We start from the raw sequence: 25,263 nt of genomic DNA on the forward strand, positions 1-25,263 counted from the left end.
GAGAGAAGCTCTGCACTGGAACCACCTGGAAATCTTTACAAATTATTGATGCCCAGCTCTCACCACATTCTTATTTGATTGCCATGGGGTGGGGTGGTGCATTAAGGGGGGGGGCGTTTATAAAAGTTGCTCGGGTGATTTGAATGTGCAGTAAAGTTAAATGGGCATTTGATTCTCAATGGGTATAAAGTTTTTGTTATTCAAGATGAGTAAGTTCTAGAGATCTGTGCAACAGAGTACTTAGTTACTAATACAGAATTGTACACTTTAAAATATGTGAAGGGAATAGACCTCACATTAAGTGTTCTTGCCAAAAAACAAACAAAAAAACCCTCAAAAGAGCACAGGAACATTTTTAGAGGTGATGGATATGCTGAGTACCTTGGGTATGGGGATGGCATCAGGGAATACGCATACATGAAACGTGTGCATTTTTTTGGTATATAAACTATACCTTTAAAAAATAAAAATAAAATAATGTTAAGTAACCTAAAAAAAAAAAAAAAGAGGATTTGTAAAACTATGTAACAGCACCACTCTCCACACTAATTTTCTTTTTTCTTTTGGAAAAAATGTCATGTTAATAAAATGTTGTGTTAATAAAATGTTACTTGTATTATGTGTGATGGGTCTTGAATAATTGTTTTGAGTGTAAAGGGGTTCTGAGACCAAGAGTTTAAGGGACGTTGGTACGTGGGTGTAGGGATCAAAACCCTGGACTCTGGAGCCAGGCCGCCTGTTGCTGTCATGGCTCTGACATTGTGGGCTTTGTCACCGGGGGCACTTTACTTACCCTCTCTTGACTTCAGCTCCCTGGCCCATGAAATGAATATAACAATAACATTCACCTCTTAGACTTTTTGTGAGGTTCAATGAGTAACACACTTAAAATAGTTAGCACAGTGCCCGGACCGCTCTAGTGGCTTTTACCGATATATACCTTCATTGTTAACTATTCTGGTTATTATGAGTGGCTAACATTAATGATCTTGCAGTATCATTGTAAAATGTGTGGGTCGAGCCATTCTTCCAGACCACCTCATTTTTCCATACAACCATGGAGAAGGAGCCGTTAAGGTAGAGTCTCTTGGAGAGATCGGCGGGAGACGTCACGGACCCACTCACCCCACACCGTGGGCTTTGGCTCATTTCTCAATTTGTACGATGGCGATGCTGTGTTGCTCAGTGGATGCATGAATAACAGGAGGCGACAGCAAGGTGACCATGTGATTGAGGGAGAGGAGGACCTGGCAAGGATGTGTTTTATTAGCCAGAATGTTCCCAGAGCCCACCCTCTGAAGTCACTCCCCTTTTGCTTCAGACAGTTGCCAGCCTTAAGGTTCTATGTTCCCGCTGGCTTTTTCTCCCACACGGAACTCACCTCTTTAGGAGGTGAGGAGGAACTCACCTAAAGATTGTAACACATCTTTATTCCCACAGTATGCTTCAGCACCATTAGTCACAGTTGCAACAATAAAAGCATCTCTTCAGAATTGAGAACGACAGAGAGATGAATAATTCAATAACGCTGAAGGCCATCAACATAATCAAAATTCCCTGCAACGGAAGAAAAAGAAGAAGAAGGAAAAAAAAGGAGAATCATGGTATTAGCACAATAATGATTTTTCTGATGACAGTGAGGTAGAAATGCCCAGGTGGGAAAAGCTCTCCCACGTGTCTCAAGTGCATCCCGTGCCTACGAAGTAAATTAGTGCATGATCATAAGAATATACAGGCATTTTAACACCGCGCAGGACAGCCTATTATTTTCTTCGAGAAAGTCATACAAAACAATACATTTTCTGTATTATAGGCAGGAAAGCCTCCATTTCATAAATATATACCAATATAAAAAATGATATCAAAAAAGTAGTCTTTTGAAGGAGAAAGATTAAGAAATAGGAAAAAAAAATAGAAGCAAAAATAGAAAAGGAAAGAAAGAAGAGAGGGGAAAACCCTACAGGGCCCAGAAAAAAGAGGAACATGTCGAAAAAGACATACAGATCGAAGCATAGGCTAATAGTACCATCTTCCGTTCTTTTTATAACTGCCAGAGACCCTTAAAATGCTTTGTATCTTGGCACCAAAGAGCATGAACAGTATATACACTTTGTTGGGAGCCCAGAGGCTGGACACGCAGTGTTCTGCCAGTGAAAGTTTGTGAAGATCATAGGGTTCACATTCTGTTCTGCAACCGTGTCTACGTGGTGTGAGTATAGGTTGACAAACTGTTTATTTTAGAGTCACATGGTTTTTATTTTATTTATTAATGTTTATTTATATTAGAGAGAGAGTGTGTCTGTGCGTGAGCGGGGCAGGAGCAGAGAGAGAGGGAGACACAGAATCCGAAGCAGGCTCCAGGCTCCGAGCTGTCAGCACAGAGCCCGACGCGGGGCTCGAATCCACGAGCCAGGAGATCATGACCTGAGCTGTACTCGGAGGCTTAACCGACTGAGCCACCCAGGCGCCCCTCTGTTTTGTTTCTTAAGTAATATCCTGCTGTTTGAATAGTCCGTTTCTTTAGCCACTCTGTTGTTGATAGACATTTGAATTGTTTCTAGTTTTTACTATTAGAATAGATTTTCTGTGAATATTCTTATATATATTGTGGAGACATAAACTAGCCCTGATTAATTTTCATAAAAACTGCCAGATACTTTTCCAATGTGGTTGAGCCATTTTACATTCCCACCAAAAATGTACAAGAATTCCATTTGCTTCACATTCCTGCCAACATTTGGTTTTGCCAGTCCTTGTAATTAAAGTCATTCTGGTGTGCATACAAACATTGAGATTTGAATTTGCGTTCTTCTCATAACTGATAATGTTGAACAAATTTTTACGTGCTTACTGGCCATTGGCATGTCTTTCTTTGTGAAGAGCTTGTTCAAGTGCTACTTTTTTTTTTTTTTTGTCTTTTTATTATTGATTTTCAGGAGTGCTTAATACTTTCTGGATATGGGTCTTCAGTCAGATAGATGTATTGAGGAGATTAACTCCCATTCTGTGCCTTGCCTTTTCACTTACTTTTTTTTTTAATTAAGTTATAATTGGTATATAAGCCTGTGTAAGTTTAAGGTATACAATATGTTGATTTGATACACTTGTATGGTGCAGCATGGTCACCACCACATTGGTTAGCTAATTACTTCCATCATGTCACCTAATTATCAATTTGGGGGTTTTTTGGTGGTGAGAATATTTAAGATCTAATCTCTTTGCAACACTAAAGTATATAATACAGTATTGTTAGTAATATTGACATTGCCGTGCATTAGACCTCCGGAGCTTATTCATCTTCTAGCTGGAAGTTTGTACTCTTTGACGAGCATCTGTCCGAATTCTCCACCCCGCAGCCCCTGGTAACCACCATTCCACTCTCTGTTCTCATGAAATTGGCTCTGTAAGATTCCACATGTAAGAGATATCATACAGTACTTGTTTCCCTCCATCTAGTCGGATGGAGATTTCACTTAGCATAATGTCTTCAGAGTCCATTCGTGTTGTTACAGACAGGTGGCTTTCCTTCTTTCTCATCACTGAATAATATCCCATTGTAAGTGAACCACATATGCATCTGTTCACGGACGTCTAGCTTGTTTCCATGTCTTGGCTATTGTAAATAACGCTGCAAAGAATATGAAGGTGGCTCATATCTTTTTGAGTTAGTGTTTTCTCTTCCTTCGTATACATACTCAGAAGTGTAGTTGCCGGATTATATAGTAGTTTTATTTTGAATTTTTTTTGAGGACCCTCCGTATTGTTTTCCATGGTGGCTGCACCGACGTCCATTCCCACTGCCAGTGCACAAGGGATGCCTTTTCTCCACAGCCTCACTGACTCTTGTTATTTCTTGTCTTTTTGATAATAGCCTTTTAACAGATGTGAGGTGATATTTCATTGTGGTTTTGATTTGCATTTCCCTGATGACTCACGATATAGTGTGTCTTTTCATGTACTCGTTAGCCATCTGTATGTCTTCTTTAGAAAAATGTCTATTCAGATCCCCTGCCCACTTTTTAATTTTTTTTGCTGTTGTACAAGCTCTTTATATATTTTGTATGTCAGCCCCTTATTAGATATGTGACTTGTAAATATTTTCTCCTATTCCGTAGGTTGCATTTGCGTTTTATTGATGGTTTCCTTTGCTTTGCAGAAGCTTTTTAGTTTGATGTAGCCCCTCTTGTTTATTTTGCTTTTGCTGCTTTTGCCTCAGGTATCAAATCCAAACCATCATTGCCGAGACTGATATCAGAGAGTTTACTACCTGTGTTTTCTTCTAGGAGTTTTATGATTTTAGGTCTTACATTCAGGTCTTTATTTTGAATGATTTTTCTATTCATTCAAAATAGATAGATTTTATCTATTTTGAATTGATTTTTATGTATGGTGTAAGATAGTGGTCTAGTTACATTTCTTTGTGTGTGGCCTTTTAATTTTCCTGATAACCATTTATTGGAGAGACTGTCCTTTCCCCGTCATATATTCTTGGCTCCTTTGTTGTGAATGTTTTTAAATTTTTTTTAACATTTATTCATTCTTGAGAGAGAGAGAGAGAGAGAGAGTGAGAGAAAATGAGTGGGGGAGGGGCAGAGAGAGAGGGAGAGAGAGAGAGAGAGAGTGGGAGACACAGAATCCGAAGCAGGCTCCAGGCTCTGAGTTGTCAGCACAGAGCCTGACGCAGGACTTGAACCAAGGAACTGTGAGATCGTGACCTGAGCCAAAGTCGAACACTTAACTGACTGAGCCACCCAGGCGCCCCTCCTTTGTTGTAAATTAATTGGTCATACATGCATACGTTTATTTATGACTCTGTATTCATTCCATTGACCTGTGCGTCTGTTTGTATACCTTACTGTTTTTGAGAACCATAGCTTCATAGTACATTTGAAATCAAGAAATGTGATGCCTTCAGCTTTGTTTTTCTTTCTCAAGATTGCTGCTCTGCTCTTTGGGTCTTTCGTGGTTCCATGCAAATTTTAGGATTATTTTTTATTTCTGAGAAAAATGCCATCGGTAGTTTGATGGGGATTGATTGAATCTGCAGATTGCTCTGGGTAGTACTGGCATTTTAACAATATTAACCCTTCTGATCTATGAACACGGGATATCTTCCCATTTATTTGTGCCTTCTGTTTCTTTCATCAATGTCTTCAAGTTCCTTCACCTCCTTGATTAAATTTATTCCTAGGTACTTTATCTTTTTTGATGCAATTGCAGATGTGATTTCTTAATTTCTTTCTCATAGATCTTTATTAGCATGTAGAAATGCAACTTATTTTTATATATTGGTATTTGGATCCTGCAATCTTATTGAATTCATTTTATTAGTTCTGATAGTTTTTTTGGTGGAATCTTTAGGGTTTTCTGTGTATAATATGTCATCTGCAAGCAGAGACATTTTTACTTCTTCCTTTCTGGTTTGGGTGCTTTCTCTTCTCCTCTTCTCTTCTCTTCTCTTCTCTTCTCTTCTCTTCTCTTCCCTTCCCTTCCCTTCCCTTCCCTTCCCTCCCGTCCCCTCCCCTCTTCTTTTTTTTTTTCTTCATTTTTTCCCCTTTCTTCCCCCAATTGCTCTGGCTAGGATTTCTTGTACTTTGTTGAATAGAAGTGTTAAGAGTAGGCATCCTTGTCTTGTTCCTGTGGGCTTGTCATATATGGCCTTTATTATGTTGAGATAGGTTTCTTTATCTCAGTGTGTTGAGAATTTAAATTATGTTTAAATTTTGCATGTTAAGTTTTGTCAAATTCTTTTTCTTCATCTATTGAGATGGTCGTATGATTTTCATTCTTCATTATGTTATTGTGGTATATCACATTGACTGATTTGTATATGTTGAACCTGGTATCCCTGGAATAAACACCACTTGATAATAGTGTATGCGACTTTTAATATACTTTTGAATCCAGTTTGCTAATAATGTGTCGAGGATTTTTACATCTATATTCATCAGGGATATTGGCTTGCAATTTTCTTGTGGTGTACTTGTCTTGTTTTGGTGTGGGTATTCCTGGGCTTATAAAATGAATTTGGATGCTTCCACCTTTTAGAAGAGTTTAAGAAGGATTGGTATTAATTCTTCTTTAAATGTTTGGTAGAATTTGCCAGCGAAGCCATCTGGTCCTGGATTTTTCTCTTTTGGGAGGTTTTTGATTACTGATTGAATATTCTTCAGGGCTAATTTGCCAATGCCAATTGTTTTCAGTTTGTGTTGGTTTGATATCTCTATTTCAACTTTACTTTTAAAGAACATTTTCACTGGACATAGAATTCCACGCGTTATTTATTTTGGCACTTTAAAAATGTCATTCCGCTGTCCTGCGGCCTCTATCAGGCCTCCAAGTGAGAAGTCAGTTGGAAGTTTACCTTTATTCCTTTGAATGGGATGTCCTATCTTCTGGCATGAGTGGTTCTGTCTGGTGTTTGTTTGTTTGTTTGTTTGTTTACACTTAAACGTAATATGCAAAAAATGGTAGAAATTCTAAATTATGTTGTCTTCCTCTGGAGATGATGTAATTTTCTTCCATCAGACAGATTAGGGGAAGGTTACCTTGATCAGAATAATTCCAAGGATGGATTTCAGTTTTGTGGGATGGCTGATCTGTTTCTTTCGTCCTTGGTTCTAGGGTGTAGTCTTTCTTCAGAAGTGAAATTTCGGGGTGTTTACTAGACTCCACCACTGCTGTTGGTGGACTCTGAACAGTTTGTGTGTCTGTCCCCAGCACTGCATGACTGCTGAAATCTATTCTTGGCCTTTTAGCCTCTTAGCTTCCTATCAACTTGGCTTCTGAGCTTTGCATCCTACACGTTAGGAGTCAAAAAATAACTTGTGGAGGAATGCGATGGAGCATTTTGGGTTTACTTCAATGTGTACAATTCTTACACGATCCTTGCACTTCAAATCCTGGCGGCTGTGGTATCTTTCATGTATATTCAAACAGCTGGAAATGTTTTGAAATTCTAATAAGCTTTTAATTAAAGTGGTTTTCACTAGAGGGATGCTCTGATATAAATTACTCTGTCATAACCATAAAAAAAGATTTGTATATTTAAAAATTCTTTTTAATGTTTATGTATTTTTGAGAGACAGAGACAGAGCATGAGTAGGGGAGGGACAGAGAGAGAGAGGGAGACAAAGAATCCGAAGCAGGCTCTGAGCTGTCAGCCCAGAGCCTGATGCGGGGCTCAAACCCACAAACCGTGAGATCAGGACCCGAGCTGAAGTCGGACGCTTAACTGACTGAGCCACCCAGGTGCCCCAAGGATTTGTATATTTTATAAGTGTTTTCTGTAAACCAGTCATTGGTTGTTTTACTCCTTTCTAATGTATGCATGATTTCTTTTTTACTAATTTCCATTCTTGTCATTATATATTAATTTATTCTTCTTTCTTTGGGCTAACTTTTCTCTCCTTTAATCCCTGAGATTAATGTTTGGACCATTGTTTTTCAAAGTTTCATAATTTATAGTATCTACATTTCTAAGCTATGAATTGCCTTAAAGTATTGTTCTACCTTCTGCCCTCCAGGTTTTGAGCTTTCATTTCAGAACATGTTTGGATTTATATTTTAATTTTTTCTCTGATCCGATAATTCCTTTGAAGCACACTTCTTCATATCCAACCACGTAGGGGCTTTTGAAATTATTTTAAATCATTGTTTATGGTTTTATTGCATAGGACATACATTATGACTTCAACCTTTGGTATTAATCTGAAATTGTCATATTTACCAATATATAATCATTTTTTTTGTGTGTGTTACAAAAATGTGTATTCTGTTGTTGTTGGAATAGTAGACAAAATATATCTGTGAGCTAGTTTTTTACTTTTGATGATACCATTAAGTTTTAAAACATATCAAAGTCTAAAGTTCTTCAAACCTTCACCCTCTTCTCAGGAAAAACTCAGGCCTCTAGCAAACTCAAATAGCAAAAACACGATTTGCTCCCTTCTCTATTTACATGTTAATTCTGACTGGTATTTTATTATTATTCTATTTTTAATTTTGTTTAATTTTTTTTAACGTTTATTTATATTTAAGACAGAGAGAGACAGAGCATGAACGGGGGAGGGTCGGAGAGAGAGGGAGACACAGAATTCGAAACAGGCTCCGGGCTCTGAGGTGTCAGCACAGAGCCCGACGTGGGGCTCGAACTCATGGACCACGAGATCATGACCTGAGCTGAAGTCAGCCGCTTAACCCACTGAGCCACCCAGGCGCCCCCTGACTGGTATTTTAAATACTTTATTTTTAATCTCAGTGTATCTTATTATTGCTGTATTACACAAGCAGCCTTCACTCGTATTTGTCCATGTGTTTATCACATTCTTTGTTCTTCCTTCCTTCTTGTGTCTCATTGTGCTATCATTTTCTTTGTACTTGGAGTTCATTATTATTCCTTTAATGCTGCTCTGCAGGAGACAAGCTTGAATTTTGCGTCTCTGAAGAGACTTCATTTCACTTCATTCTTGTAAGATGTTTTAATGGGCCATGAATGACAGGCTCTTGGTTGGTATTTTTTTGTTTGTTTCAAAACACTGAAGATATCGTTCAGTCTCTGGCTTTTATTGTTGCTTTTGAGAAGTTAACTGTTAGTCCAGTGGCTTCTACTTTTTCCTTTTGGTAATTTTCATGGTCTTTAGTTTTAGTTAAGATTATTAAGAATTGATCATGGAAAGAAACCATGATTTGAAAAGTAACTGTACTTTGACTCAGCAAATTGAGGTACACCAAAGCATGGTATAGATGCAAGACCAAATATCTAAGTTCAAGGTTTTAACATAAGGCTTCTCAGAGCCTTATGTTCAAGGTAAGACCACAGAGAAATGTCTTAATGGTGATTCCATGTGAATTAATGTTTTCCAAAAATTAGACCACTGACTATCCTTGCAACTATTCTAGTTTGCAACTCTGACCGGATCCTTTCCAGACTACTGTTCCTCTCCCCTAAAATTACCTTGTGACTACTCCAGCTGATGAAAGCCTATAAATGCTCTTTTCTGGTTCCCCTTATTGCACCTGAGACCCTATGCTCTCCTGTGATTAGCAGATTTAATACATTCAGCTTTTAACTGCCTTTGATTTTCCTGGTGGTCTTTGAAGGTGCCAGACAGTCACAGAGACCCCCAGAGAGGTCTAGCCAGACCCCTCACCGTTTTGGTCCTGGTCCTTTGACTCATTTAGTGACTATTCCACTGAATCTGTTTGAGCAACCCTGTGCAGGGTTTGCACATCCCTGTTGACGAGGGGAGTCTAGCACTTTTTATTGAATAGTGTTGATTTGTCCTAGAAATCAGGTCTCCCAGGACTTTTTCATTAGCCCTTCACATTTGTTCCTGTTTACTTTTTACTTGGTGGGGGGGGGAAAAAGACAGTCTGCCAAAGCTTTGCCACTAACCATCCTGTTTGCCCATCTGCCTTTTATCTATGTTTTTGTGTATCTATAAGAATAAATCATAGGGTGGGGGAGCGCCTGGATGGCTCAGTTGGTTAAGCGTCCAACTTCAGCTCAGGTCATGATCTCACGGCTTGTGAGTTCAAGCCCTACGTCAGGCTCTGTGCTGACAGGTAAGAGCCTGGAGCCCGCTGCAGATTCTGTGTCTCCCTCTCTCTGCCCCTCCTCATTCTCACTCTTGTGTGTCTCTCTTTCAAAAATAAACACTAAAAAAAAAGAATAAATCTTAGGGAAGGAATAATTATAGATTTAAAATTCTGTCTTCTTATTCAGCCACCAGGGCTAATGAGTAAAATGTCTTTTTGACCAGTATCCTCTCTAGGACCAATTATCTTGGATCGCTTAGTAAAAACCTGTAAGAAACCTTTTCCAGTCTTGTCTATGTGTAGGAAATTGGCTGTAGGAGAGACTCTTCTTCATATATTCCACCTGTTGGAGGCTGCTGATTCCTTGTATCTGCAGGCAGGGGTAGATTTTCTAAGGCCTTTGCTGTCCCTGATATCTTCTTACTTCCTGGTAACCATTGACTAAATCCTCAGAAATTGATTCTGTGTTATATCTCAGTGAATTATATAACTTCTTTTCTGATAACTGATTATAAAATTTGTCTTGCCCCCCCCCCCCCAAACAGATATGGACTACTTTCCCTTGCCAGCCAGCTAATCGTTTTTGTGTGACCTTAGGCAGGGGATTGGTTATTTTGGAAATACCATCAGGGAAAGAGTACACTTGAGTCTTTTTTCATAAGATCTTATGGAAACCTCCACCACCACCACCACTACCACACTTATTATAGACACCAAGCTATAATCTAGAAACCTCACGGAAGCAAATGGTCTAAAAGATTAGGACAGCTAATGCACAGGTGGCCCTGTGCTCCTCACAATTAGGAACTAGACTGCTTCCTCTGCTCAAGAAGACCAGAACAAAATTATTCCCCCTTCAAAATGACAGATGCCATTGATGGCGATGGGCTTATCATCTTGGCTACTTTATCTCCTCTGTGCTAGTTCAAGGTGCTAGGTTATTGGTAGACAACCCTACATACACAGTATTACCATGGCAACCTTCTTTGAAAATCAGTATTGTCATGTTTCTTCATTCACTCAGGCCAACAATAAGGGACAAGCTCCTGAAACTGATCCAAGAGGAAATAGAAAACCTAAATACACGGATAACAGTGATTGTAAAAACATCCCACAAAGAAAAACCCAGACCCAGGAGACTTCACCAGTGAGTCTTCCTAACGTTTACAGAAAGTTTGATACCAATTTTCATAAAATTTAACAAAAAGTATAAGAGGAAGGAATATTTTCCAACTCATTCTATAATGCCAGTATTAACCAGACACAAAAAATAAAGACGTCACAAGAAAAGATGACTATAGGCCAGTATCCCTTATATAGATGCAAAAATCTTTAAAAGTACTAGAAAGCTGAATCTGATAACATTTGTAAAGGATTATATACCATGACTGAGTGGGATTTATCCTAGGAATGTAAGGTTTCTTTAAGACAAAAAGGCAATCAATGCAATGCAGCATAATAATAGAATAAAGGACAAAGACCTCATGATTGTCTCAGTAGATCTAGAAAAAGAATTTCACTAAATTCAACACACGTGGTAAATACATTTAACAAACTGGGAAGAGAAAAAACTTATTCAATCTGATCAAGTCCATATAAAAAACCCTCAGCCGACAGCATACCTAATGATGAAAAACTGCATGCTTTCATTCTTTTATATTTTTGATTTTTTTAATGTTTATTTATTTTTGAGACAGAGAGAGACGGCGTGAACAGGGGAGGGGCAGAGAGAGAGGGAGACACAGAATCTGAAGCAGTCTCCGAGCTCCAAGCTGTCGGCACAAAGCCCGATGTGGGGTTTGAACTCACAGACCGTGAGATCATGACCTGAGCCAAAGTCGAATGCTTAACCGACTGAGCCACCCAGGTGCCCCATGCATGCTTTCATTCTAAGCACAGGAAAAAGATGAGGAAGGATGTCTGCTCTTGCAATGTCCATATTTTACTTTTTTTTTTTTTTTTACTTTTTTTTAACATTTATTTATTATATTATTGAGAGAGACAGAGCATGATTGCGGGAGGGGCAGAGAAAGAGGGAGACACGGAATCTGAAGCAGGCTTCAGGCTCTGAGCTGTCAGCACAGAGCCCAACGCGGGGCTCGAACCCATAAACCAGGAGATCATGACCTGAGCCACTCAACCAACTGAGCCACCCAGGCACCCCAATATTTTACTTTTACAAAAAATTGTTTAATTTCATTTTTCAGAGAGAGAGAATCAGAGCATGAGCAGGGGAGGGGCAGAGAGAGAGGGACCCAAATCTGAAACAGGCTCCAGGCTCTAAGCTGTCAGCACAGAGCCCGACATGGGGCTCGAACTCATGAGCTGTGAGATCATGACCTGAGCCGAAGGCAGACACTTAACCTAGTGAGCCACCCAAGTGCCCCACCATATTTTACTTCTGTAAGGACTCCCTTTTCCTCAGGTGATTACTTTCCAGCTTTCTCTGCACATTTTGATGGGTCTTGTTGACTGTTTTTTCTGTAGATTTACATCTTTTACCTTACATTTAATATTAGTGGTGTTTTGGAAAGATTAGAAGTAAATCCCTGTTTTCAGTGTATGCCATGTTTTGTCAGAAGTCCAGACTAAATATTAAAGCCAAAACCAAAACCATAAAAACATTCCCCTCGTGATTCTAATGTACATCTAGGGCTATGAATTACTACCGAACTGCTCTACCTGTAGTTTTCCTCTTGTAACACTCGGTCTTTTATATTACTCATTGGTACACGTTTTGCCTTCTCTACTCATCTGTGAAATCCTAAAGGTGGGGGTCGTAATGCGTTTATTTTTCTATTCCACAATGCTGGTATAACCTAGAAGATCCTATTATTTCTGTAAATGTTCGTAAATAAAAGACAATACATATGTCTACAGTGTTATTTAGATTTTGCTGATCGGGTGCTAATAAATCTTTACGATTACCCCCATTATCCCTTACTGTAAAAATGTGGCATACTTACAATGAATAGGGTATTAATGGCCCAGCACCGACCATTTGTGTCTTCATGGCCACAAAAGTAGTTTTGATCTAGAACGAGACCAAGTGCGATGAGAATAATTCCGGCTGTTGCTGCCAAGGCACTAAGAGAATTCATTGCTTGGGTTGTCTTCACCTGAAAGAGATGAACATAACACGCAGGCTGTAGGCAGAGCAGCAGTGGGAAGACCGGGAGAGGGTTTTAGTCACAGCATTGCAATGCCACTAGGCAGCTGTGTGATCATCTGTGAGACACTTCATCCCTTCGGGCTTCGGGCTCTCAGCCACAGAATAATGGGATCCAGGGAGCTCTGAAAAATCCTTCTGTCCTCCATGATCTGTACCCGAGTTAACTCCCATTTACTTGGGGAAGGAGTGCACACTGGACAAAAAGGGACTTAGGCGTTGTCACCTTGCATTGCATTTTGATGCCCTGGTAAAAGTCATGACCTACTTACATTTTTGTTTCATGACTCTAACTAAACATTGTATTTCTTTGCAATTTTTAGTTCTTCCCCAAACTTCAAACCTGCAGGGGACACCCTGGGCTGGAATTACTTTCTTGGCTTCTTAATTAATATCTCACATTTTTGATTCTTTGAGAAAAGTAAAAATATTCTGCTTATAATTTATCTGTAAGTTAAAATCTCGCACTCATTAACACTATATTATTTATTTTGAACTTTTGCTTATAAGGTTTAATTAGATTGTCTTCACGGTATGCCTGTCATGTGAGCTAATAAACTCGTGCCTGTTGAAATGTCTGGCAGGAGATGGGACCGCAAATACTTACAAAAAGAATGACTGAGTGTGTCACTGAAATGCTGAGACCCATTTTACCTTTTGGCTTAGGAACTTGGGGATTTATTCTATGTTTCAGTGTTTTCATAAATAAGAAACTGGATTACCTAGAAAACTCTCCTGGCACTAGGGGCGCTCAGTTAAGCGTCCAACTTAGGCTCAGGTCATGACCTCACAGTTCGTGGGTTCGAGCCCCACGTCGGCTCTGTGCTGACAGCTCAGAGCCTGGAGCCTGTTTCAGATTCTGTGTCTCCCTTCTCTCTCTGCCCTTCCCCCACTTGCACTCTCTCTCTCTCCCAAAAATAAACACTAAAAATTTAAAAAAAAAAAAAGAAAAGAAAACTCTTCTGGCATTAGTGTTTTATGATTCTATGGACAAAAAAAAGCCAAATGCCATCAATTGGTATCAGTACTTGACAGTTTGTGGAATTGTAGTGGTTTAAAGATTTTCCAAATTCATTTTCAAGGCTAGACTTAATTATTTCAATGTTACACATTTTTTAGGAAAGGAGAAATCTAACTCACCAGGCTTCCTGTGGGTTTTCTTTCCAGTGCAACTAGGAAGGCTCCAGAATTAATGAACTATTAAAAAGAATAAATATCTTAGTGATGGGCTTGTTTAGCTGATGCTAAAGAGGTCTCAGAGAACAGACCTCTCCGTGTTTCTTGTACATGCCTTCCTAATTCCTATGATCCTCAAAGCAGTGAGCAAGATGCCTCAGATGACTATCTACAAATGAGTAGCGGACAAAATACTGAACTAGAAAGTAGCTTTAGTCTTAACTATCTATTTGAACACTGGGCTTTAGTTTTCTCATCCATCTTCCTTTTACAGCTGTTGTGGACTCAGCTTTGATGTCACGACACATTGGTGTCAAATCAGTTCACAGCCAATAAGATCAGGTTCTGTGATCCTTTTAAGAAACATCCTCCTTGGGGAGGGCACCTGTTGGGATGAGCACTGGGTGTTGTATGGAAACCAATTTGACAATAAATTTCATATTAAAAAAATAAAAAGAAACATCCTTCATGCCCATGTGCGATCCAGTGTGTTCTCCCAGCTAATAGGCTGGGCATTCTGAAAAAAATCCCCAGGATTTTCATGGAGGTGAGTCATACATAGTAGTAGCATCATTACCTGACAGAAGCTCCAGATGGAATTACAGCACACCCATTTTTAAGTTTCTGGTCCCACCGCCTGGTATTGCTTCAGCCTCACCTCTTACCCTCACTCTCTGTGCTGAACTCTTACAGTTCTCAGAATAGAAAGTGTCCCTTCTCCCTTGGCAGCAAGATATCCCTACCCCTTACCCCCAGCCATTCCCCACTCCCTTCCTCTGTGTGTGCCCTCCTCCTGCTTAACCACTGGCCCTTTAAAACTCCCATCAGACTGGAAGTATCCCTGGGAAGTCTCCCCTCCTTTTTGTGGGTGCCCTTCCTCTAGAGGCAGCTTGCCTGTCTGTTCTCACTCATCACACCGTATGGTAATTATCCTACTCTCCACCTGAGAGACCTCGAGACCGAGAACTGCTTTTTCTATGAATTCCCACACACTATTCTCTGGCACTATACTAGGTCCCAAAATAATGTTTATTGAATGTTATGAAATGTGATTAAATGTCTCTGTGCAGCTCAAAGATACCTCTGTTTCTTTACTTTTCTAAAAAGTTCTAAAACTTTTTTCTAAAAAGTTTCTTGACTTTTCTAAAAAATTCTGATTAAGAATTCCCTACTTTACTTTCATCTCGACTTCTGTAAGCACTTTCTACCCCCTCTGTGGTATCATTAATCCCAGTACCTTGAAATGACCTGTTTACATGTTTGCTTTCTTGGTAAATTGAGAGCCCTTTGAAGGAAGTGCCCATGTATTACTCTTTTTGTTTGTTTATTACCCACCCCCCCCCCAGATTAATTGAGATATAGTTGGCATGCAGTGCTGTTTAGGACGTACAGCATAATGATATGACTTAAACATAGTGTGAAATGATTATAATGAGTTTACTTGACATCAGTTATCTCATATAGATACACCCCCCCAAAAAAATTGAAAGAAAAAGAGGAAAAATAATATTTTTCTTTGTGATGAGAGCTCTTAGAATTGACTCTCTTAAAAAATTCCATATGTATCATACAGCAGTGTTAACTGTAGTCATCCTGTCATACATTTGTCTTATAACTGAAGTTATGCTTATTTATCTCATAACTGAAGTTTGTGCCTTTTGAACACCTCCCTCCATCCCTTCTCTTCTCACTCTCTGCCCCTGGAAACCTTAAATCTGAGCTCTAGTTCTGTGAGGTTTTTAAAATTCTAAATATAAGTGAGATTGTACAGTATTTGTCTTTCCCTGTCTAACTCATTTCACGTTAACATAATGCCCTCAAAGTCTAACCATGTTATTGCAAGTGTTAGGATTTTCTTGGTTATTTATGGCTGAGTAATACACACACACACACACACACACACACACGCACACACACACACAAGTATGTATATACACTTCTTTATCCATTCATCTGTTGATTGACACTTAAGTTCTTTCCATATCTTGGCTGTTTTGAATAATGCTGCTACGGACATGGAGGTGCAGATACATCTTTAACATAGGGTTTTCATTTCCTTTGGATATATTTCCAGAAGTGGAATTTCTGGATCATATAGTAGTTATATTTTTTATTTTTTGAGGAAACTTCATACCGTCTTTCATAGTGAGGGTCCATGTATTATTAACCTCTGGACCCTCATTGCCTTCCTCCATGTGTCTGGCTTATAAAGATGGCAACTTATTTTGAATGAATTAATGGACAAATAATGTCAAGATCCAAGGAAATGTTCCCAAAGGAACTTCAAGGCCCAGTGATGGAACATCAGCAATTCTGATGAATTAATGGGGAAAAAATTTCAACAAAGTTGATTTTTATTTTAACTTTTCAAAGCATATCATGCAACTGAATGCAGCTCATTTTGTAATTAAGAATTCCCTACTGGGGCGCCTGGGTGGCGCAGTCGGTTAAGCGTCCGACTTCAGCCAGGTCACGATCTCGCGGTCCGTGAGTTCGAGCCCCGCGTCAGGCTCTGGGCTGATGGCTCGGAGCCTGGAGCCTGTTTCCGATTCTGTGTCTCCCTCTCTCTCTGCCCCTCCCCCATTCATGCTGTCTCTCTCTGTCCCAAAAATAAATAAAAAACATTGAAAAAAAAAATTAAAAAAAAAAAAAGAATTCCCTAGTATTCCCGTTGGCGTGGCCTCAAATTTAACTCCATTGCCTATACTCACCAAAACAGAGCTCCAGAATGGATATCCTGAAATAAATATAAAGGGGAACCTTGGGTATGGGTTTTCAAGGGTAAAAAGGAAAACAACTCCAAAGGAAAAGTTCAGCAGTCCAAACAGGATCTGGATAGCCTGTAAATAGAGGAAAAGTCATGATAAGGAGAAAGCAAAACGGTGGGTTCCCTTTTCAAAAATGTGCATGATCCTCTTTTGGTTAAAAGGATTTGGCAATTACCTTCCTTATAAATAAGGAAAGGATAGCAGAAGCCCTTTTATGATACTCCCAGGTGTTTTCTTGATCCCTTTATCTGATACTTTGTAATAAGTAAAGTGATCTAAATCAGTGTTCTGGAAAATGTAGTCCATGGACTGGCAACATTAGGACCTGCTGGGAATTAGAGATGAAAACTCTCAGGCCCTGTATCCTATATCCTATACTTAGTGAGTAGAATCTCCAGGTGAGGCTGAGAAGTCCATGTCAAACTCCAAGCATCCGGGAAATGCACATCCAAACCACAAGGAAATAGTACTTCACATCTGTTAAAATGGCTATCATCAAAAAGACAAGAGAGCAAATGCTGGTGAGGATGGGCTGCCCTGTTGGTGGGGATGTATTACCATGGAAAAAAGTATGGAGATTCCTCCAAAAATTAAAAATAAAGCAAATAATGAATACAAATAAAGCCAGGGTTTAACAACTGCTAGGGAAGATTGGTGAGCGTGACATAAAGAATGGAAGGTGTACCGCGTGTGAGTCTGTTTTCTCTGCCCTCTTATTCTCCGTCTGTCTTCTCGGTCTGAGTAATCTCATTCACTCCCATGGTAACTATGACCTTTAAGTAGGTGAGTTGTGAATGAGATCATTTTCCTCAAGTCCAGGTTCCTTTGAGTAAGTTCAACGCAATAGCCACCGCCCAGTCCTCTAAACTATTAAAATTGTTTCCTGCCTGGCTTTTCCGCACCAGCTTCCTTTTTCTCTATTCCAGTGTTGTGTCAGTGCTGAAGTAGGATAGCAAGACAGAACCAATCCGTTTGAAACAAAGCTGCCCAACATTGTTTGAAACAAAGCTGCCCAATCTGGTGGTCATCCAATTCAGAGAAGTGTTTAAAAATTACAGATTTCAACCACCACCACCACCCTCAAAATCGCTGTTCAGTGGTTCCGGAACAAGGCCCAGGGACCTGAGGTATATATTTTATAAAGCTCCTTAGGTAATTTGTTGGTTTCACAGATTGGAAGCTACTTGTCTATATTGTAAAATCAAGTAGGGGTGGGATATAGGATTCTTGGCAATTAGGTCTCCACAAATTACCTTCCTGGTTGTTTCCTTTTCTCTCCCAGTTAGTTCCTAAAGGTGATTTTTCACATTTCAAATAGTTTTGGTAAAATATACATAACAAAATTTACCGTACTTACCATTTTATTTAAATTAAGAGGCTTTACTTTTAAAAGCGGTTTTAGGTTCACAGCAAAATTGCATGAAAAGTACAGAGTTCTCATGTATTTCCTGTTGCCTTCCCCCACTACCAACATCCCATACTGGTACATTTGTTGTCATTGATGAACCAACACTGACACATCACTGTCAATCAAAGTCCATAGTTTACATTAGGCTTCACTCTAGGTGTTGTACGTTCTGCAGCTTTTGACGAATGTGCAATGGCTTGTATCCACCATTATAGTATTGTGCACAATAGTTTTCCTTCCCTAAACATCCTGCCCTCCACATGGTCAACCCTACCTCTTCCCTTCATCCCCTGGCAACCACTGATCTTTTTGTCTCCGTACTTTGGCTTTTCCGGACTGTCACATACTTGGAATCATGTAGTTTGTTGTCTTCGCAGGCTGGCTTCTTTCACTTAGCAATGCATATGTTAGGTTCTCCATATGTCTCTTCATGGCTTGATGACTTATTTATTTTGACCATCAAGTCACATTCCCTTGTGGGGATGTACCGCAGTTTATTTATCCATCCTGATTTTTCTTATTTCTTTTTTGTCTTTTAGTCAATCCCCTTAAATCTTTCAAGTCTAATTTGCTCTCTCCCAGCTCTTCTTTGCCATTCCCAAACTACGCCACCATGAGCTCTTTGTTCACAGTGCTTTCTCTATCTAGAAAATTCTGCCTTCTTCCTTTCCCTTCATTTCTACTTATTAAAATTCCATCACTTCTGGGGCACCTAGGTGGCTCAGTCGGTTAAGCATCCAATTCCAGCTCAGGTCATGATCTCAGAGTTCGTGGTTCGAGTCCTGCGTGGGGCTCTGTGTTGATGGGCCAGGGCCTGGAACCTGCTTTGGATTCTGTGTCTCCCTCTCTCTCTGCCCCTCTCCCACTCATGCTCTGTCTCTCTCAGATAAATAAACATTAAAAAAAAAACTTTAAGAAAATTCCATCACTCCTTCAGGGTTCAGATTAAATGCCAAATTTGCTATGATGTTGTCTCATTGCTTTTAACCTTTTTTTTTTTTTTTTTTTTACATTTATTCATTTTTGAGAGACAGAGAGAGACAGAGCACAAGCGGGTGAGGGGCAGAGAGAGAGGAAGACACAGAATCCGAAGCAGGCTCCAAGCTGTCAGCACAGAGCCCGACGCGGGGCTCGAATCCACAAACCACAAGATCATGACCCGAGCCAAAGTCAGACGCCTAACCGACTGAGGCACCCAGGAGCCCCAGTCTCATTGCTTTTAGGTAGAAGTAACTGTTCCTTCTCTGGATTCCAACCCCCTCCCCCCCACCACCATATATGGCTCCTATAAGATGCTACATTGAAATGTGGTTTTTAATATTGTCACTTTATTATTTCTAAATTATGTATTTATTCTTCTCAATGAGAGAAAGTGGGTTGTGTTTATTTCTGTAACCCCCTATAGTGTCTAACATAATTTTTTGCACATAGTTCAATCCATATTTGTTAAAGTAATATGAACTGTTTAGTGGAAGTTTGAGTACCATTATATTTAAATAGATGTTAAAGCAGTTTAGACTGTTGGCCCTTTCCTGCATGTCAGTGGGCCCTCTTTCTCTACTTTGTTTTTTTTTTCTGAAAAAAAAATAAAAAATTTTTCCTATTTTCCATCCTTGAAGGCTTGGGATTGAAAAGACAAATATGTTATGAGATACAGGCCGTGTCACAGCCTCAAACATACTGAATCACATTGTCTAAAAGGAGGATTGGTAAATAAAAAATAATTAATATTCAAGAAATGGATAGGTGGGTGGAGAGATGAGCATTTACAGTATTAAGGGGATTTTCTGCAAAAGCCCCGCATATAAAAATACCATATCATGTTATCAAAATGAATTCTGAGTTCTGATTGGGAAAATATAAAACCGTACAACTCAGTAACCCAGGATATAGAACCTGATCTATTGACTTCTACTTGATTTTCTCTTCCTTTTCTCTGAACTTGACTAGGAAAAAACTCCTAGTTGGTCATTTTGGAGATTTTTACTTTAATTGTGACCTTCAAGAGCCCAGAGGATTCTTTTCCTCTCCATAGAAATTTGTACATAGTTGGTATAGAAATGTGACACTTCCTGATTTGAGTGGAAATAAAAGTTGGAATTAGCTCCTACCTTGAAACATTGCACCACCAAATATTTTTTTCTCTTTCTTCTCCCCCCCAACCCCCATCTTAGTTTAGGCTTCTGAACAAAGTAATAGAATCTATAATACCCTGATGAGGTGGCTGATTAAGCCCATGGTTCATAGACTGGATGGCTTATAAACAACAGAAATCTATTTCTCATGATTCTGGAGGCTGAAAGTTTGATAGCAGGGTGCCACAAGGTTGGGTTCTGATGTAGACCCTCTCTGGGTTACAGGCTGGAAACTTGTCTTTTGTAAGTTCACATGGTGGAAAGAGAGCTACTTACCTCCCTGACCTCTTCTTATAAAGGCATTAATCCCACTCATGAGAGTTTACCCCTCATGAACTAATTACCCCGAAAAGATCCCACCTCCAAACACCATTACATTGGAATTACGGTTTCAACTATGAATTTTGGGAAACACAAACATTCAGTCCCTAACACAACTATGAATTTTGGGAAACACAAACATTCAGTCCCTAATGTAGAGTATACATTAGGGCAGATCTTACTTACCCCTAAGGTTTTCATTTTTGTGGTAAGTGATTTTGGAAAAGGGCCGCTAGATTCATAGGTTGTGGCTATAAACTCTGGTGACTGAAGCTTGGAAACAGTGATCTCCGGAGGAAATACAAGAAACACAGGACTGTGTGCAGAGTTTGAATCCATGATGGTGTAGTTGATATTTTAAAATGAAAAAATGTTCTTGTTACTTCAGTCTAGACCATGTTCTTCTGTTCCAAGGCTGTCTGGAGCGCTGGCATTGTTGTGCTTTGTCTTGGAATTATAGAACCACAGCGTCATAGAGTCATAGAATATCAGGACTGGCCGAGATCTCGAGGTTAGTGAGTAAAATTTCCAGGACGGGGGGTCAGAGGACCTGCCCAGTAGTTGTAGTGCAGTCAGAACCTCACCATGACCTTGGACAAGTCATGTGCTCTCTCTTAGTTTCAGATTCCATATATTCACATTGATCAGGCTGGGCTAGATGATCTGTGAGGACATTTTCCTTCCCAAATAAATGAGTATTAGGAACATTCATTCTAGTTCTCTGTCTTCAGGAGGTAGGGGACAAGAGCTCTCAGGCCCTTAGAATTAATCAATAATCCACCTCTTGAAGTATATAGTGGCTGTTTAGGTTGTCACTTTGTTTTTGCCACCGGATTTTATTAGCTTTATCTGTGAACAAACCCCTTCAACACTGAATGGTGTGGAACAATCACCATTTGATTTTGCTTACAATTCCATGGGTCATGTGGGTGTTCCTACTGGTCTGGTCAAGCTCAGCTCTTACCAGCCAGGTTTTCTCTGCATCTGTGGTCGATTGGTGGGGTGGCCAAAGCTAGATGATTTAGTGTGACCTCAGTCACATAGCTGGCAGTTGACAGACTCTTGGTTCTTCTCTAACTCACAATGTTTTCTAAACTTTTGCAGAATCATGTGTGCTAATCTCTCATTGACCTAAGCAAACTGCAGAGATGGCCTATATTTAAGGATAAGAAAACAGACTCCGTCTCTTCATGGGAAGATCTGTACTGTCATAATGCAAGGACCTGCATGAAGGGAGGAGAAAAATTTGTATTCATTCATATACTTTCCTTTGTCATCCTCTGGTGTTTCCTTTTTTCCTTTTTCTTTCTTTCTTTCTTTCTTTCTTTCTTTCTTCTTTCTTCTTTCTTTCTTTCTTTCTTTCTTCTTTCTTCTTTCTTTCTTTCTTTCTTTCTTTCTTTTACAGTTTATTTATTTATTTTGGGCGGGGGAGAACATGAACAGGGGAGGGGCAGAGAGAGAGAGAGAGAGAGAGAGAGAGAGAGGGAGAGAGAGGGAGAGAGAGAGAGAATCCTAAGCAGGCTCCGCACTGTCAGCGCACAGCCTGATGCAGGGCTCTCTAACTCACAAACTGTGAGATCATGACCTGAGCTGAAATCAAGAGTCAGATGCTTAACTGACTGAGCCACCCAGGTGCCCCTGGTGTTTCCTAATAAGATCAGGTCTCCCTAAATTGAAAATCCTGATGTGACAGCCCTCTAGCCACTTTCCAGTTAGAACATACTAAAGTACCAATCCCCTTATAGTTTTTTCTGAATTTACTTTCTTGCATTCAGTTTTTCAGAACATGGAATCCTAATAGTGATCTTCTTTTATGAAAATCCTTTGATATTGGGTTAGTGTTCTCTCAGTTAAGCAAACTCTATTCCAGTATACTTTGTAATACCATTTCATCCCCATTACTCATGTTGTAGCTTTCCTAGAAACCTTTTTCAGTCTTTCCCTCTCTCTCTCTCTCTCTCTCAGCATGATGATTGGCACAATGTTGTAATAGTCATAAAATGGTAGAAAGATAACCTGAAGTTTTGATTATGCTTTAATTCATGCAAGCGAATTCTGGAGATGCAGTTCTGGAAGTCTCAATCCTTGGAACATAAAAACCTAGAATTAATTCCCAGGCTTTTTATTAACTAGGTATGAGGTCTTGGCTAAGTGATATATTAACTTACATATTCATATTAAGTTACCTATTTATTAAAATATTGCATCTTTTATCTAAAAATGAGAATAAAAATTGTTACCTTGTAGGGCTTTTGTGAGTGAATTATAAAATATCTGGCAGGTAGTGGATGCTAAACAAATTATAATTATAAAAATAGCAGCAGTTAGCATTATTTTTATTATTATTGCTGTTTTAATCATGGTGGCTAAATGCTTTGTTTTACTTGGTGTTTGCAGTATTTCCAAAGTTTATTTTGGCTGGCTCTTTATCAGATAAGTGTTCAACGGATTTTTGTGAGCTTAGCTATAGGAGCTTTAGAAATGTCAGAAGTTATTTTACCTCGTTTCTACATTTCAGGGTGGCCATGGAATGCTGTAGCCCTCCTGATAATAAAGCATCTAGGCCCTTCGATACATGAATGAGATAAATTTGTGCACTGCTTTTCTTTCTTCCTATATCTTTCCATTTCTTTTCATTTTCCAATATGCTAAAACCTACAATTTCCATGAAAAATGCTCTCGTTCTAAAGTGGCTTATGGGATAATGTATAATACCCCTGTATTCCTCAGTGTTCCCAAATCAAGCTTCATTTGAAGCCTCTTGCTGCTGGCTTTTCCAGGAAAGTTGCAATGATCCAAGCGACCGACCTTCTCTGATTCACAGTTACTGGGGTCAAGTCTCTTCTTCCCTCAGCTTCCCTAATTCCCATGCTGGAAAGTTGCATGAAAGGCCCTCTGTGCTTTCTCTTATCCCTCTCTTCCTGTAGCTGAAGCTCAACTTTGCCTTTAAATTTATTGTCTTTCTCTCTGGTGCAAAATCTTCCCCTTTTTGAAGATGCATATTCATACTCTAGGCAGTGGCAGCTAACTATTGAGACCAGATGTCACCTGCTTAGGTGTTTGCAGATCCTCTGGTTTTCTCTTGCTCTTGCAATTACAGAGATCTTATCCCATGAATGATTGATGAAACCCAGTGCCCCTCCCAGGTATATCTCGGAAGGGGTAATTGGATATGAGGGAAGGGGATTATTTTAACCAGAGACTAAGGGGCAAACAAAATCATTTCCCAGAATATCATATAAGTAAAAACATACAATATATCAGAAACTAAAAATAAAGCCTCTAATCAGAAAGTAAGAAAGATGCTGAAATGTAGGGTTTCTTTCCTTTTACTTTATTTTATTTTTTATTTATTTTAGAGAGAGATGCAAGCAGGAAAGAGTGGCAGAGGGAGGGAGGGAGGAAGGGGGAGAGAGAGAGAGAGAGAGAGCATGAGAGAGAGTGTGAGAGTGTCCCGAGCAGGCTTCACGCTCAGCATGGAGCCGGATGCGGGGCTCCATCCCAAGACCCAGGGATCTTGACCTGAACCTAAAACAAGAGTCAGACGCTCAACAACTGAGCCACCCAGGTGCCCCTGAAATGTAGGGTTTCTGAAACCAGTGATACAGTAAGTATATCTAACAGAGAAGCTTACAGATGGCGAATACTGTCTGTGTGTTCCAACCTTTCAAAGGTAAACTTTTCTCATATTTCCCTCTATCATGTGAGCAGACAATGAAAAATTACTAGAAATAAGAGGAAATGTGAAATACAGAAACTGAAAGAAAAAAAGGTCAGAGACTGTGTAAGAGAAGAAAACTTGACAAAAAAATCCATTAATATACTCAGAAATGTAGGAAGAAATATTGCATCCATGAAATGGGAAGAGACACTACACAATGGAAATAGAGAACAAATAGATCTCTTGAAAATGAAAATGAAGGACGTCTGGGTGGCTTTGTCGGTTAAGTGACCGATTCTCGGTTTTGGCTCAGGTCATGACCTTACGGGTTCATGGGATTGAGCCCCATGTTGGGCTCTGCACTGACAATGTGGAGCCTTCTTGGGATTCTCTCTCACCCTCTTTCTCTCTGCTCCTCCTCTGCTAGCATGTGCTTTCTCATGCGCTCTCTTTCTCTCTCTCTCTCTCTCTCAAAAAAAAATAAATAAATAAATAAATAATAAACCTTAAAAAAGAAAAAAAAAAAGAAAGAAAACAAAATTGATAGCCAAAAAGAAAATATCAGTAAAAGTATTGGGATGTAGTAGAGAAAATTAACCAGAATGTAGGGAAAAAAAGAGCAAGGTAATATAAAAGAGAGAAAATACAATAGTAATAATAACAATAAACTGGCTAATTCAGGACATTCAATAGCAGTTACAGAAAGAGAAAAGAGAAAAAACAGGAGAAAATCATTTAAAATTTTGCAATTAAATTCTCAGAATTGATGAAAATAGACCCACATGAATAAATTTCAGTATAGTTGGTACAAACAAAAACATCCTTTAAGATTCCAAGAGGGGAAAAAATTGAGTCACACCTAAAGGACTAGAAACCAGAATGGCTTTGGACTTTTCAAACAGTAATAGCAGAATTGAGGAGACAGTGAAGCCTTAAACATTCAGAAGAAAAAGCTGTTCTAATCTATAATTTATAGCCAAGACAACCCATCAAACTTTTGAAGATATCTAGATTAAAACATTTTCAGACATACACATTTTCCAAATGTTACTTTCCATGTGCTTTTCTTCACAGGGCCACTGGAG

General features: G+C 39.3%; 1 protein-coding gene across 2 annotated transcripts; it reads right to left on the reverse strand.

Moving 5' to 3' along the window:
- Positions 1 to 1,411: 1,411 nt before the first annotated feature.
- On the reverse strand, positions 1,412 to 21,023 carry MS4A5 (membrane spanning 4-domains A5). 2 transcript variants are annotated; one of them, XM_049645750.1, is made up of 5 exons: positions 20,704 to 20,990; positions 16,597 to 16,725; positions 13,850 to 13,906; positions 12,507 to 12,659; positions 1,412 to 1,557 (listed from the first exon to the last, which is right to left on the reverse strand). In XM_049645750.1, exons 1-5 carry the CDS (start codon positions 20,854 to 20,856, stop codon positions 1,456 to 1,458), a joined length of 594 nt encoding a protein of 197 aa, XP_049501707.1. In that variant the 5' UTR covers positions 20,857 to 20,990; the 3' UTR covers positions 1,412 to 1,455. The 2 variants fall into 2 exon arrangements, with proteins under 2 accessions (XP_049501707.1, XP_049501714.1); XM_049645757.1 differs by lacking the exon at positions 13,850 to 13,906 and having other exon boundaries at positions 20,704 to 21,023.
- Between the last annotated feature and the right edge of the window lie 4,240 nt (positions 21,024 to 25,263).

The sequence above is a fragment of the Panthera uncia genome, chromosome D1, assembly GCF_023721935.1.
Source record: "Panthera uncia isolate 11264 chromosome D1, Puncia_PCG_1.0, whole genome shotgun sequence".
Lineage (NCBI taxonomy): Eukaryota > Metazoa > Chordata > Mammalia > Carnivora > Felidae > Panthera > Panthera uncia.

Bases quoted from the DNA above. Each gene is read 5' to 3' on its own strand.
- MS4A5 (XM_049645750.1), bottom strand. From the start codon at position 20,856: ATGGATTCAAACTCTGCACACAGTCCTGTGTTTCTTGTATTTCCTCCG. The intron at 12,660-13,849 runs GTGAGTTAGATT...CATCTCTTTCAG, and splicing joins GAAAACCCACAGGAAGCCTG to GTGAAGACAACCCAAGCAAT. The intron at 1,558-12,506 runs GTAAGTATGCCA...CTTCCGTTGCAG, and splicing joins CCATTAATACCCTATTCATT to GGAATTTTGATTATGTTGAT.